Raw genomic sequence first — 14159 nt, forward strand, 5'->3', positions numbered from 1 at the left:
TGTTTGAACTAGGCTGGCAAATTTAAAGTCAAAGAAACAAAAACACACCCACCCCCTCAAACCCCACACAAGAACTCTGCTCCCTTTGCTAAATCAACATCCTTCTCCACCAGCCTAAATCACAAAAACATGCACTGAACATCTTGGGAGGCACTGGGTTTGTGCCTGAGGCAACTACATGCCTTACGCCTATATTTCATGATGCCCACACAGGCTGGTATTGGCATTGCCAAGGTCTGTTTGGCTTTCTCCAAGTTTGTGCTCAGCTGGAATACCTAACCAAGTAATAACAAAGATGTTTAGAAGCATTTTGAATCTGGCTTGCTTTGTATTTTCTTCCCTGCTCTTTTCAGACAGTTATAAGCATACATTTAATTCCATCCTCCCCCCCCCCCCCCCCCCCATTCCTCATATTCACTGATGAATTTAGGAACATATATGACTCACTACCACAGCTCCAAATGCCCTGAACTGCTTGGATTACAGTAACTTGTGAAGCACCATGCCCTAAAAGAGAGACTGATGGAAATGGTGACAAATGATGAAAGGGTTTTATTGTGCAAAGATTTCAAAATGCTGGAAATCCTTTTGTATTTCACCTCACTGTTCTCCTCCCCTGGCTGGGAATAAGGAAACAGCCAAGTTATTCTATAGCTGGTTCCCACCACCCTAACATTCTGGTTCCCACTGAGCTGTGCACTCAAGCAAAAAACAAGAACAAACATTACCAGCTCCATTCCCATCCATCTACTAGACAGGAACTCACAGATGCTTCATTATATACCTCCCGCTGGCACTGATGAGGCAGAAGATTTGTATAGAAAGGAGGGGGAGACTCAGACAAAACACAAGAGTCATTGTAATTGTTCTCAGACATAATTCTATTAGCTAATGTCAGCCAAAACATCATGCTCCTAGTTAAGCTTTTCCTCACTGTTAAAAAAATACAGGCATTGTCAACAGCATCTCCAGAACCCTTTACAGATTGTGCAAGTGTCACATGCATGAGTTTAAAGAAGACAGGAGGAGAGGGGAAAAAAACCCACACAGGCCCGTTTTGTGTAACTGGAGTTTTATTTTGTATATAAATAATAACAAGAGGCTGAGGGATCCCAGACTTGCTACTTGCAATGCCAATCCTACAATGAGACAAGCAGCAGCAGACTTTAAAGAGTCCCACTGCAGAACTGAGGACAAGATCTCAAAGACTGACCCAAAATACGGACTGTCCTTTCACAGATTCCATACCAAAAGCCCAAGCAGCACACCATCAGTCTTTCCTGAGGCAGAAGGCAGATCAGTTACATTCAAAACCAAAAGGTATTCAGGAGGTTTTCCCTCTTTTTCTTGGGAAACTGTTGCTCAAATCTAGGTTTTTTTTATTCACCTATAACAAACCAAAAAAAAAATAAGGGATAGAGGAAAAAAGGGAGAAGGAAGGAGGGAGAAAGCACAAATAAATATCACAGGCCTTTTCTTCCTGATGTCAAAGTGCAACTCCAACTTTTTCTTTTGATGTGGCAAGCTGATCAAAATCTATTTGAAAGACATTCTCCACACAAATTTACTTCTAGCAAAGATATAAATATCTATCACACTAGAGCACTGAAGATTACGTCTGCCCTGGAGAACTCAGTTCCTATAGTTCAACTGACTGTAAACATAACAAAAATAAAGGTGATCCTTTGGCAGAGGGGTTGGCCTTGATGGTTGCAAGTCCTTTCCAACCCCTAACATTCTGTGATTCTTGGAAACAACAATTTACAGCAACATAACACCAACTGAAATCCAGGCTAACTAACCAACAAGAGCACGTGTAGAGTCTTGCACCTGAGAAAGAACAACCCCATGGATCAGTATAGGTTGGGGACTAACCTGTTGGAGAGCAGTGAAGGGGAAAAGGATCTGAGGGTCCTAGTGGATGAAAGGTTGACCATGAGCCAGCAATGTGCTCTTGTGGCCACAAAGGCTAATGGCATTCTGGGGTGGATTAGAACGGCTGTCATTAGTAGGTCAAGAGAGGTTTTCCTCCCCCTCTACTCTGCCCTGCTGAAGCCACATCTGGAATATTGTGTCCAGTTCTGGGCCCCAACCTCGTTCAAGACACACTTCAGGGAACTGCTTGAAAGAGTCCAGCACAGAGCCACAAAAACAATTAAAGGAGTAGAACATCTTCCTTACGAGGCGAGACTGAGGGAGCTGAGGCTCTTTTGCTTGGAGCAGAGGAGCCTGAGGGGTGACCTCATTCATGTTTATAAAGACCTAAAGGTTGAGTGCCAAGAGGATGGAGCTAGGCTCTTCTCAGGGATGCCCAATGACAGCACAAGGGACAATGGGTGGAAGTTGAGGCATAGGAAGTTCCATGTGAACACGAGGAAAAATTTTTCACTGTGAGGGTGAAAAACACTGGAACAGGCTGCCCAGGGGGGTTGTGGAGTCTCTTTCTCTGGAGACATTCAATACCTGCATTGCTGTGTGATCTGCTCTAAGTGCTCCTGATCTGGCAGAGTAGTGGGACTGGATGACCTTTCGAGGTCCCTTCCAACCACTAACATTCTGTGAATCTGTGAAACCATCTCTCTTAACAAGTGCTCTTCTTAATTCCAATCAAGTGCCTTTTTGTTTCATAATCTCACATGCTCTGCTGTAAAGCTAGGGTAATTTAACTCAAAGAAGAGGAATTACATAAACACAGAACCTGAAGAGAGTGAAAATGAAACGTGCTGCAGCTGTCTTCATGGAAAAACACAGAGCCATGTGACTTCCATGCAACTGTTCAGCTCAACAGCTGGATAAAGTTAATGCTTACTTCTCCCACAATGGGATGTGGTTTGAGATGTAGTTTGCATGTAATTATTGATGACAAACATACTGTAATAAAGGAGGTGCATGTTGCTGTTTTTTGGAATGAAGAAAGATGTTCAAGTCCCTAGCCCAAAAATGAATTTGTCCTTGGCTGACCACTCAACAATTCAGAGACCCATGCTGTGGCAAATCTTTCTGAGGAAAATGCAACTGGATTTATTTTAGTAACCAGATTCAGCTAGGATTATTGTCAGCAGTTGAAAATACAGTGAACCTTTCAGCACTGATCTCATTCAGAATAAACAAATATATTTTCTCAAAGATCACAGCAGCCTTCTCCAACCTTTGGAATCACCCAAAATCCAACACCACATCTGGAATTAAATAACTGGATTTGATTTCAGACAGAAGTCATAAACTGCCACCCCCTTAGAACAGCTGGAAATGGAGACTGAACTGAACTTCCACCATCTGGTTACCCTAGGTCAAAAACTCCAGTAACTGGTTTCATTTATGTATCTCCTCCAGAAACAACATGTGGAAAAGCAAGCAGATTTCAAAACCAGCAGCACCCAGGCATTTTAAGCACCTGAGCAATTACCTTCACTCATTAAAAAGCCCAACAGTAGAACAGAGAATCACTCAGGTTGGAAAAGACCCTTGAGATCATCAGGACCAACCATTAACCCTACTGTACTCAGTTCACCACTAAACCCTATCACTGAGCACCACACCTAAATGACCTTTAAACACGTCCAGGGATGGTGACTCCACCACCTCCCGGGGCAGCCTGCTCCAATGCTTGACTACTCTTGCAGTGAGAAAGTGTTTCCTAATAGTCTAAACCTCTGCTGGTGCAGTTTGAAGCCCTTCACTCTTGTTCTATCCCCAATTACCTGTGAGAAGAGACTAGCACCTACCTCTCTACATTGTCCTTTCAGGCAGTTGTAAAGGGCAATAAGGTCTCCCCTCAGCCTCCTCTTCCTCACACTAAGCAGTACCCCTTGCCTCAGTTGCTCTTCATCATGCTCATTCTCTAGGCCCTTCACCAGCTTAGTTGCTCTTCTCTGCAGCCTCTCCAGCCCCTCAATATCCTTTTTGTACAGAGGTGCCCAAAACTGAACACAGCACTGAAGGTGTGGCCTCAGCAATGCTGAGTACAAGGTGACAATCACTGCCCTACTCCTGCTGGTCACACCATTGCTGATCCAAGCCAGAATGCAAAACAGACAAGCTGTTAGTTTAGCTTTTCCTCAAAGCTTGCTTATATAGCATAACTGTTTATAATAAAAATCCTTTGCACAAAGGGTCTGGATAACTTTAGAATGTCTTTCTCACAGCTTTTGTTCCTTTCTTTCCACCCACCCCTGCCTAAAAGAAAATATGCCTTAAGCAAGGAGCACCTGCATCTTTAAATGTGAATGATGACCCACCAGAAATTATGTTGACATAGTATGAAATGCTAACAGAAGGTAAAGGCTATTTACAGGTTTCTGTTTGGGATGAACCTTTGGAATGTCCCAAATACACAAAAAGTTCCATTTTCATGGCTTTTTATCATTTAGTAGCTCTGTCCTAGTACAATATTTTAGGGAATTTTAGAGCTTTTTTCTCTCTTAGTGCTCTTGGGTATCTTTACTCAAAGCAAAATTGTTCTTGTTTGTTTGTTTTAATTGAATTTAAGTGGCTGTTTAATACAATGCTGGGAAAACAAATATTCTTTAAGACTTTATATCCATATATCTGAAGGAAAAACTGATATATTCCAAGTAAATCAGCCAGACAACATGCCTTGTTGCCTTGGTGAGAATTAGCTACAGCAATTAGAATAGAATAGAATCACTAAGGCTGGAAAAGACCTTTAAGATCATGTCTGACTAGAAGCCAACTACCATAACCACTAAACCATGTCCTGAAGCACCACATCTACAGCTGCTTGAACACCTCCAGGGATGGTGACTCCATCACCTCCCTGGGCAGCCTGCTCCAACCCCTCACCACTCTCTCAGGAAAGAAGTTTTTCTAATGTCTTATCTAAACCTCCCCTGGCACAACTTCAACCCATTGCCTCCCATCCTATCACTGGTTACTTGGGAGAAGAGACCAACACCAACTTCACCAGTTGTAGAGACAAATAAAATCTCCTCTCAGCCTTCTCTTCTCCAAACTACACAACCCCAGCTCCCTCAGCCACTGTTCACATGATGCCCTCCAAAGCCCACTGCAGCCTGGTGGCTTTTATCTAGTCACACTCCAGCACCTCCAATGTCTTTTCCATCCTGTGGCACCCAGAATCAAACCCAGTACTCAAGCTGTGGCCTCACCAGGGCCAAGTACAGGGGCACCATCACTTCTCCACTCCTGCTGGCCACACTGGTTTTCATCCAGGCCAGGATGCCATTTGCCCTCTAGGCTACCTGGGCAATCTGCTGCCTCACATTCAGCTGTCCACCAGCACACCCAGATCCTTTTCCACCAGGCTGCTTTCCAGCCACTCTGCCCCAAGCCTGGAGCATTGCTTGGGGTTGTAGTGACCAAAGTGCAGGACCCAGCACTTGGTCTTATTAAACCTCAATTGAAAATACATTAAGGGAAATAGAGCATTAGAAGATAGCTTTGCTTCAAAAGCTGGTGATGTAACAGTGGAATGCTGCTCCTCAGCAGATGCGTGCATTCCACCACATCTGACTGGTGATAACACATGGAAGAAAAAAATTGGTGCAGTTTTCTAAATCAGGGCTCTGTTTACAGTTGTCAGGAAAGAAGAAGGTATTTTTTCTGGTAAACAGAACACTACATATGAAAATAATGAGGAGTCTCTATAATGCTAGGATTGCTTTCTGATGAAAAATATAAACCTTTAAGATCATGTGAAAATAATACAGGGAAAAGACAACCAACTAGAAAGCACTTTCAGAAAAGACAGCCTCCATCAACTGCTAAAAGGGCAGCCAGTATCTGGTATTTTGCACTAAACTCCTGGATGTGTTCCTGTGTGACCTGCTCTAGGTACTCCTGCTCTGGTATGGGGGTTGGATGGGACAATCTTCTTAGGTCCCTTCCAACCCCTAACATTCTATGATTCTGTGAAATACTAATAAAAATTAAACTCTGTCTTTCAGTCTTCTTCATCAATATGAAGAAGATAACTGCAAGTCAAACGTGCAAATATTCAGCTTCTCCAGGTTATTTTGCTGCTAAAGCTCCACATTACTATCAGCCTTCATCCTTTACCTGTTTAATGCCAATGATGTGGTGTTCTACTTCCGGGCCCGCTCTTCATTTGAAGCAGTGTGGATATCCAGGCGCTTCTCACCATCTGCATCACCCTGGAGGAAGGAAAAATATGCACAAGACTGAATGTTTTTTTCCAGAACAGAAAACCTCTTCAAAAGCTGAAACAAAAACTTCTTGCAAAACCAAGTGGTTGATGAGGCTAATGCAGTAACATAGAGTCAAATATGATCTTTTTTTCCCAAAGGGTTTCTAGATTTCAGTCTTCCTGAGCAATTAAAGCATTTGAAAGAACAAGCAGTTCAACAGAAATGCTTTAATTGACTCATTTTTGTCTGCACTAATAACACAGGATGAATTCCCACAGAGGAGCTGCTATTTTGCATTCTCTGAATTCTGTGTGGATTTATACAATAGGTCTCTTCTAGTCCATATCCTTTGAGAGAGGGTTTTCACACTTTCCCTGAAATAAATGACAGAAATCAAAGAACAAAGGGAGGCTTTGTTAGAGTGTCTGCTCCATCTATTTGCCAACTATGCTAGAACCAAAAGACATTTGATTATAGTTTTAAATAGATATCAATTAAAAAAAAAATACTTAAAGTGCCACACATGTGGCTAGGAGATTGAAGCACAGGAGACAGAAGGACAAGCTCAGATATATGGGCTCCGTGTGGAGAAGACCAGGTAAAAGGAGAACCCAATTCGTATCCACAGCTCTTTAATAGGCATTTACCTTCTCAAAAGTCTATATCAAAAGGACACTGAGCAGAGGATGCAGGAGTATGGCAAATTTCTCTTAAATCTAAAGGTGGGGAGAAAAAAACAAACCAGTAGCACACCACTGACCAAGCACTGAACAGGTTTTCCAGGGAACTTTCTGAATCTCCATCCAGCACTTGACTGCACAGGGTCTGAGACACCAAGTCTATCTCTGAAGCTGTCTTGGCTTTGAACAAGAGGTTGGATGAAATGATCAGGGGTCACACTCAACCTCAATTATTCTTAAATTCTATGTATAAAATTAAATTGCATTTTCTTTTTATCTAAAAAAACACATACTTTTACCAAAATGGATGAACAATGCAGTAAATGAAGCCAGAAGAGACTGGGAAACACAAATATTTAAGAGGATGAGTTAAATGTATGTTCCGGCATAAATTAAATACTATGAATGGGATGAGAAGCTGGACATGAGCCAACAGTGTGAGAACAGAATAAACCAGGTTGGAAGAGACCTTCAAGATCATCGCATCCAACCTATCACCCAACCCACCTAATCAATTAAACCATGCAACCAAGCACCCTATCAAGTCTCCTCCTGAACAACTCCGATAACCGCGACTCCATCACCTCCCCGGACAGCCCACTCCAATGGGCAATCACTCTCTCTGTGGAGAACTTCACTGAAAGGCCAATGGCATCCTGGGCTGCATGAAAAGAAGTGTGGCCAGCAGACAGAGAGAGGTGACTCTGCCACTTTGCTCTGCTCTAGTGAGACTTCACCTGGAGTGCTGCATCCAGCCCTGGAGCCCTCAACACAGGAAGGACATGGACCTCATGGAGCAGATCCAGAGGAGGCCACAAAGATAATCAGGGGGCTGGAGCACCTCTGATACTTCTGAGGGAGCTGGGGTTGTTCAGCCTGGAGAAGAGAATGTTCCAGGGAGACCTAATAGCGCCCTGCCAGTACCTGAAGGGGGCTATGAGAAGGCTGCAGAGGCACTGTTTACAAAGGCCTGCAGTGACAGGAAGAGAGGCAATGGTTTAAAATTAGAGGAGATTTAGATTGGATGTTAGGAACAAGTTATTTACCATGAGGGTGGTGGAACAGTGGAACAAGTTGCCCAGCGAGGTAGTTGAGGCCCCATCCCTGGAGATCTCCAAGGTCAGTCTCAGTAAGGCTCTGAGCAACCTCATCTAGTGGAGGACGTCCCTGCTGGCTGCAGGGGCGGTTGGACTAGATGACATTTGGAGGTCCCTTTCAACTCAAACTGTTCTGTGGTTGTATCATTCTATGAATAAGGCACCAAAGCTATAAGACTCTGTGTATGCTGCACTGGAAACAGAGATTCAATTATGAAGGTAATTCTTAAATTTCTTACACAAAACATTTCTAGCAAGACCTTTAAAAGGTTACTCTTCCTTTCAAAATCCTATTTTGTTCTGATCCCTACCACACCCATTTCAAAGCAACAATCTACTCTATGATTTTCCTGTACAGGAACTTGTAAATGACAACATTTTACTACTATTTACAATGAAGGGAACCTGACTCACAATGCCTCATCTCGGGGATTACTCAATTCTGAACAAATGAACTAAAATTAAATTGTTCACACAGAGCTTTTGCCAATTGTTTGTTTTAACTTCTAAAAAGAAAATACCACCTAGGTAAACTTTTTGTTTTTTGGAGGGGGGGAAGGGCTGAAAGAGGAAAACCAATCCAAAGCAACACACAGAAACAGATGTACAGAAAACCAGGGGTCTTGCTCAGTTCCTCCCTCAGTTTCCGGTGAGCTTAGTAGATCTCACCACAGGGCTTGTCCTCACCTCTATTAAGCATGATTTATTTCAGTGAAGCCAGTCCACTGCTAAACTGTCATTCCTCACACAAACTCATTTGCTGAATTAGCAATTAAAGAGTTTTGAACTCCCTCCACTCTGCATGTGACACTAAGGAAAAGTGAGCCTGAGTGAGGCTGATCAAGCAGTAACGTGGGCAGACAGAGAAGGGCTGGCAAAGGAAATACAGACATATCATTTTACAGATAAGTGTCAAAGTCCTCTAGTCACAATCAGCACCAATTCAGAAGCAAAAAAATGTATTTAGATCAATGACCCAGAAGACAGACTTCCTCTGTGTCACAATGCCCTCTCATAATTAGAAGCAAGCACGTATTCAAGATGGACTTTCTACTTTCTGGTTCAAAACAACCACTCCACAGTATCTCTGGACAGACACATTAGAGCTCTGTCCCACAGTAGAACGGGAAATATTTTGCATTCTTATGCTTCTGACAGTTTCCACTGAAAGGTGACTGAAAAGGTATCAAGGGAGATTCTCCTCCTCCTCTACTCTGCCCTAGTGAGGCCTCACCTGGAATACTGCATCCAGTTCCAGGCTCCCCAGTTCAAGAAGGAGAGGGATCTACTCGAGAGAGTCCAACAGAGGGCTACAAGGATGATGAAGGGACTGGAGCACTGCCTGATGAGGAAAGGCTGAGAGACCTGGGGCTGTTTAGTCTGGAGAGAAGACTGAGAGGGGATCTAATAAATGTCTATAATTATCTGAGGGCTGAGAGTCAGGAAGGAAGGGACAGACTCTGCTCACTTGTGCCTGTGATAGGACAAGGGGCAAGGGATGGAAACTACAGCACAGGAAGTTCTACCTCAACATGAGGAAGAACTTCTTGACTGCAAAGGTCACAGAGTACTGGAACAGGCTCCCCAGAGAGGTTGTTGAGTCTCCTTCTCTGGAGACTTTCCAGACCAGTCTGAATGTGCTCCTGTGCGACTTGTGCTAGATTCTATGGCCCTGCTCTGGCAGGGGGTTGGACTTCATGATCTCCAGAGGTCACTTTGAACCCCTAACATCCTGTGAAAATGAAAGATTTATGAGTAAAGTGTTCAATACAGTGGGGTTCCACAGAGTTAAAAAATGAAACAAACAAAAATAACATTATTTGAAGTAATATTAAAAATAACATTGGAACTAAAAGGACTCCTCATACACTAGAGCTATCAGACTTCCACTGGTGAATGCTAAGATCAGAATTATAAAACCTCCCTTTGGCAGGAAGAAAGCATTGGACTTGAAAGAGGAATATGGGACATCTCTGGAGCCCTCACCACAAGAGGACATGGACCTGATGGAGTGGGTCCAAGAGGGACACAAAAATGATCAGATGGCTGGAACACCTCTCCTGTGAAGACAGGCTGAGAGTTGATGTTGTGCAGTGTGGAGAAGGCTCCAGGAGACCTTAGAGCAGCCTTCCAGAATCTGAAGGAGGCCTACAAGAAATATGTGGAGGAACTGTTTACAGGGGCATGTAGCAATAGGACAAGCAACAATAGCTTGAAATTAGAGTAGATTTAGATTGGATGTTAGGGACAAATTCTTTACTGTGAGGGTGGTGGAACACTGCAACAGGCTGCCTAGGGAGGTAGCAGAGGCCCCATCCCTGAAGACATTCAAAGTCGGGCTTGATGGGATTCTGAGCAAGCTGATCTAGTAGAGGTGGTCCCTGCTCATTGCAGGAGGGTTGGACCTTTGGAGATAAGTCACATCAGGTATGATTCTCTGACCAGAATACTACTCTGTAAACAGTATATTCAAAATCTTATCAAACTGACTTGCTGTATGGAGGGGCTCCACTAACAGTGTTTTGAAATGTAGCAGCAGAAGGTCCTGGAATTCATCTTTTTTGGCAGAACTTGAGGATATCAGTTCCTATGACCTCAGTTTGGCACTGGTTTTTGTTTTACAAAACCTTCAGAAAATGAACACACCACGTCTATTTGAATGATATATTGCTTCACAAACACCAAGCTATGCACAGCTGTGATACCTATGACTATCAAACAAATTATGAGCAGCACAACAAATTAACACAAGCCAAGAAGAGCCACCCATCTGCCTGCCCATTTGCAAGAATCCTTTGTGTAGCAACAGCAAAATGCTAGAGTGAGTGTCACACAAACAAAAAAATAACATCTTTTGCTCTGGCATGGTTTCATGAAATGGAATACATCTGCTATCACAACGACTCAAAAATAACATTTCTATTTGCCTTCTAGCTGCCTAGTACAACAGTAAGAAATAAATATACAAAAAACAACCCAATATACAGATGTCAAATTAAGAGAGGAGTCCAAGAATCTATCCTAGAATGCCATTTGTTCTACATGAGAGAAGCATTTATTTTCTTCTGTGACACTTCTGTATCAGCAAAAAGTGCCAATAAAAATACAGCTGAAGCTGACACCTATTTAGTGGACCTAAGAATTCAGTCCACATTCCAGTAACATGGGAACATAAGGAAAAACTTTCACTGTGAGGGTGCCAGGGCTCTGGAACAGGCTGCCCAGAGAGATTGAGGAGTCTTCTCTAGTGATGTGGAAAACCCACCTGGATGAGCTCCTCTGTGACCTACTCTAGGTGCTCCTGTTCTGGCAGAGGAGTTGGTCTAGGTATCTTTTGAGGTCCCTATGGCCTGCATCAAGAAGAGTGTGGTCAGCAGGAGCAGGGAAGTCATTGTGCCCCTGTACTCAGCACTGGTTAGGCCGCACCTTGAGTCCTGTGTCCAGTTCTGGGCCCCTCAATTTAAGAAGGATATTGAGACTCTTGAATGTGTCCAGAGAAGGTAATGAGGCTGGTGAGAGGCCTCGAGCACAAGCCCTACAAGGAGAGGCTGAAGGAGCTGGGATTGTTTAGCCTGGAGGAGAGGAGGCTCAGGGAAGGCCTTATTGCTGTCTACAACTACCTGAAGGGAGGTTGTAGCCAGAAGGGGGTTGGTCTCTTCTCCCAGGCAACCAGCACCAGAACAAGAGGACTCAGTCTCAAGCTGCACCAGGGGATGTTTAGGCTCAAGGTGAGGAGAAAGTTCTTCGCAGAGAGAGTTGTTAGCCATTGGAATGTGCTGCCAGGGAGGTGGTGGAGTCACCATCCCTGGAGGTGTTCAAGAGGGGACTGGACATGGCATTTGGTGCCAGGGTTTAGCAGTCATGAAGTCTTGGGTGACAGGTTGGACTTGATGATCTTTAAGGTCTTTTCCAACCTGATTGTATGATTCTATAATTAATATTCTGTGATTCGGTGTGACTCCAAAAGCATGTGTGACTTTCCACAAGTGCTATTCAGCTTCTCTAGACACCATGGAGACAATGCCCTCTTTTGAACAACTTCAGAGGGCAAAGAAACAATGAGGGATGCATGCTGCAGTGTGAAAGATCACATCTGAAATGCAGACAATTCCATCAAGTGCCTAGAGCTTCCTCATTTGACACAGGACTTTTGTACTTTGCCTAATGCACCAAATTAAACAGCAACAGTTAACACTAACACTATGTGAATGATATTGCTCCTTTTAGGAACAGGTTCTTTATTATAAGGGTGGTGGAACACTGGAACAGGTTGCCCAGGGAGGTGGTTGGGGCCCCATTCCTATAGATATTCAAGGTGAGACTCAACAGGGCTCTGGGCAACCTGATCCAGTTGAGGATGTCCCTGCTGACTGCAGAGGGGGTTGGACTAGATGACCTTTGGAGGTCCCTTCCAACCCAGGCCATTCTATGATTTTATGATCAGATGAACTTTCAGAGTAAACCACTCAACCCCTTTGGGCAAATAACATGTTTTGGCAACTAAGATTTTGAAAGGAGGAAGAGAAAGAAGTGAGGGAGAGGGAGAAGTGAGGAAGAGAGAGAAGTGAGGAAGAGAGAGAAGTGAGGAAGAGAGAGAAGTGAGGAAGAGAGAGAAGTGAGGAAGAGAGAGAAGTGAGGAAGAGAGAGAAGTGAGGAAGAGAGAGAAGTGAGGAAGAGAGAGAAGTGAGGAAGAGAGAGAAGTGAGGAAGAGAGAGAAGTGAGGAAGAGAGAGAAGTGAGGAAGAGAGAGAAGTGAGGAAGAGAGAGAAGTGAGGAAGAGAGAGAAGTGAGGAAGAGAGAGAAGTGAGGAAGAGAGAGAAGTGAGGAAGAGAGAGAAGTGAGGAAGAGAGAGAAGTGAGGAAGAGAGAGAAGTGAGGAAGAGAGAGAAGTGAGGAAGAGAGAGAAGTGAGGAAGAGAGAGAAGTGAGGAAGAGAGAGAAGTGAGGAAGAGAGAGAAGTGAGGAAGAGAGAGAAGTGAGGAAGAGAGAGAAGTGAGGAAGAGAGAGAAGTGAGGAAGAGAGAGAAGTGAGGAAGAGAGAGAAGTGAGGAAGAGAGAGAAGTGAGGAAGAGAGAGAAGTGAGGAAGAGAGAGAAGTGAGGAAGAGAGAGAAGTGAGGAAGAGAGAGAAGTGAGGAAGAGAGAGAAGTGAGGAAGAGAGAGAAGTGAGGAAGAGAGAGAAGTGAGGAAGAGAGAGAAGTGAGGAAGAGAGAGAAGTGTGTTTACTTAGTGGTGTCTGCAGTTCTGCATGCAGTTTGTTTTTCTGCTGAGGTGGCAAGTGCTTGAATAAGCCTTATAATAAGATGAAAGCTTCAGAAGTTTTTGCCTTCCAATAACAACCACGTGTTTCCTTTTGAAAGCCTGGGACACAATAAAATAAAAAGCTCAGCTAATTTTTACTGATGCTGTCAGTTTGTCTTTCTGAAATATTTTAATGTTGCCTATTTTTTTGAGATACTTTTAGACAGTCTAGGTTTTAGGAAAGGTACAGCACGATTGACTGACCTTTGTTCATTCAAAGACCCATACAAGTGCATTCAGTGAAGTGCCTCAGGCCAGCACAGGATGAATATCCACTGAGGAAAGTCTCTACTCTCGCAAGACTCTGCAACTAACAGGACATGTGAGCATTCCTCCAAACCAGCTTGTTTGGAACTAGTCCCACAACTAGACCTACTTAGAGAACTGTCCCATCTCTACAGTCCATTCAACTGGCTCTCCAAAACATCTCTCTCTCAGTAGCTACCCACCTTCCTTACATCTTAGGCCTCTAGGGTTGAAAACACCGTATTTTGGTCAGATAGGACTTCTAGTTTACAACAACCCACAGGCTCTACATCACTGTCAACCTAGTATGAACTGTTACCATTGGTGAGCTATGGCTCAACCAGGAGGTCCACAGAAAAAGACCAAGACTTTCTGTTGGTTCAAAGTTGATTTCAAATCAACTATTAGTTTGCCAGGCTACATTAAACAACTAAAACAAGAGATGGGAAGCAGCCTGCAGCGAGAGCAGCAGTTTGTATCCACAGAACAAGCACAGATGCTAGACATCAGGAATCAAAGATGCTGTGAGTTTAGATGTGAATTCACCACCACAGAAGCTTTATCCTACACACCTGAACTTTTATTTAAGCAGCTGTTAAAATCCCTGAACACCTTACAGACTCTCCCTGGCACACATTTAATCAACTCACACAGTTGTCTGGTCTCTACACTCTGCTTCACTGAACCATCTACCTGTATTTCCTAAGGACAAG

At 43.6% G+C, this 14159-nt stretch overlaps 1 protein-coding gene across 1 annotated transcript in view; it reads right to left on the minus strand.

The window, feature by feature from the left end:
* Positions 1 to 1055: 1055 nt before the first annotated feature.
* APOO (apolipoprotein O) overlaps positions 1056 to 14159 on the minus strand; it is a 41262-nt gene continuing 28158 nt past the window's right edge. The window contains exons 9-10 of the mRNA XM_068144793.1: positions 6040 to 6134; positions 1056 to 1387 (exon numbers count right to left, since the gene is read on the minus strand). Of these exons, the coding sequence (XP_068000894.1) occupies positions 6066 to 6134 (69 nt within the window). The 3' untranslated portion in view covers positions 1056 to 1387; positions 6040 to 6065. The remainder of the gene's footprint in view (positions 1388 to 6039; positions 6135 to 14159) is intronic.

Source organism: Melanerpes formicivorus, unplaced genomic scaffold (assembly GCF_026170545.1).
Source record: "Melanerpes formicivorus ecotype bairdi unplaced genomic scaffold, bMelFor1.0.p_v2 SCAF_11, whole genome shotgun sequence".
Taxonomy (NCBI): domain Eukaryota; kingdom Metazoa; phylum Chordata; class Aves; order Piciformes; family Picidae; genus Melanerpes; species Melanerpes formicivorus.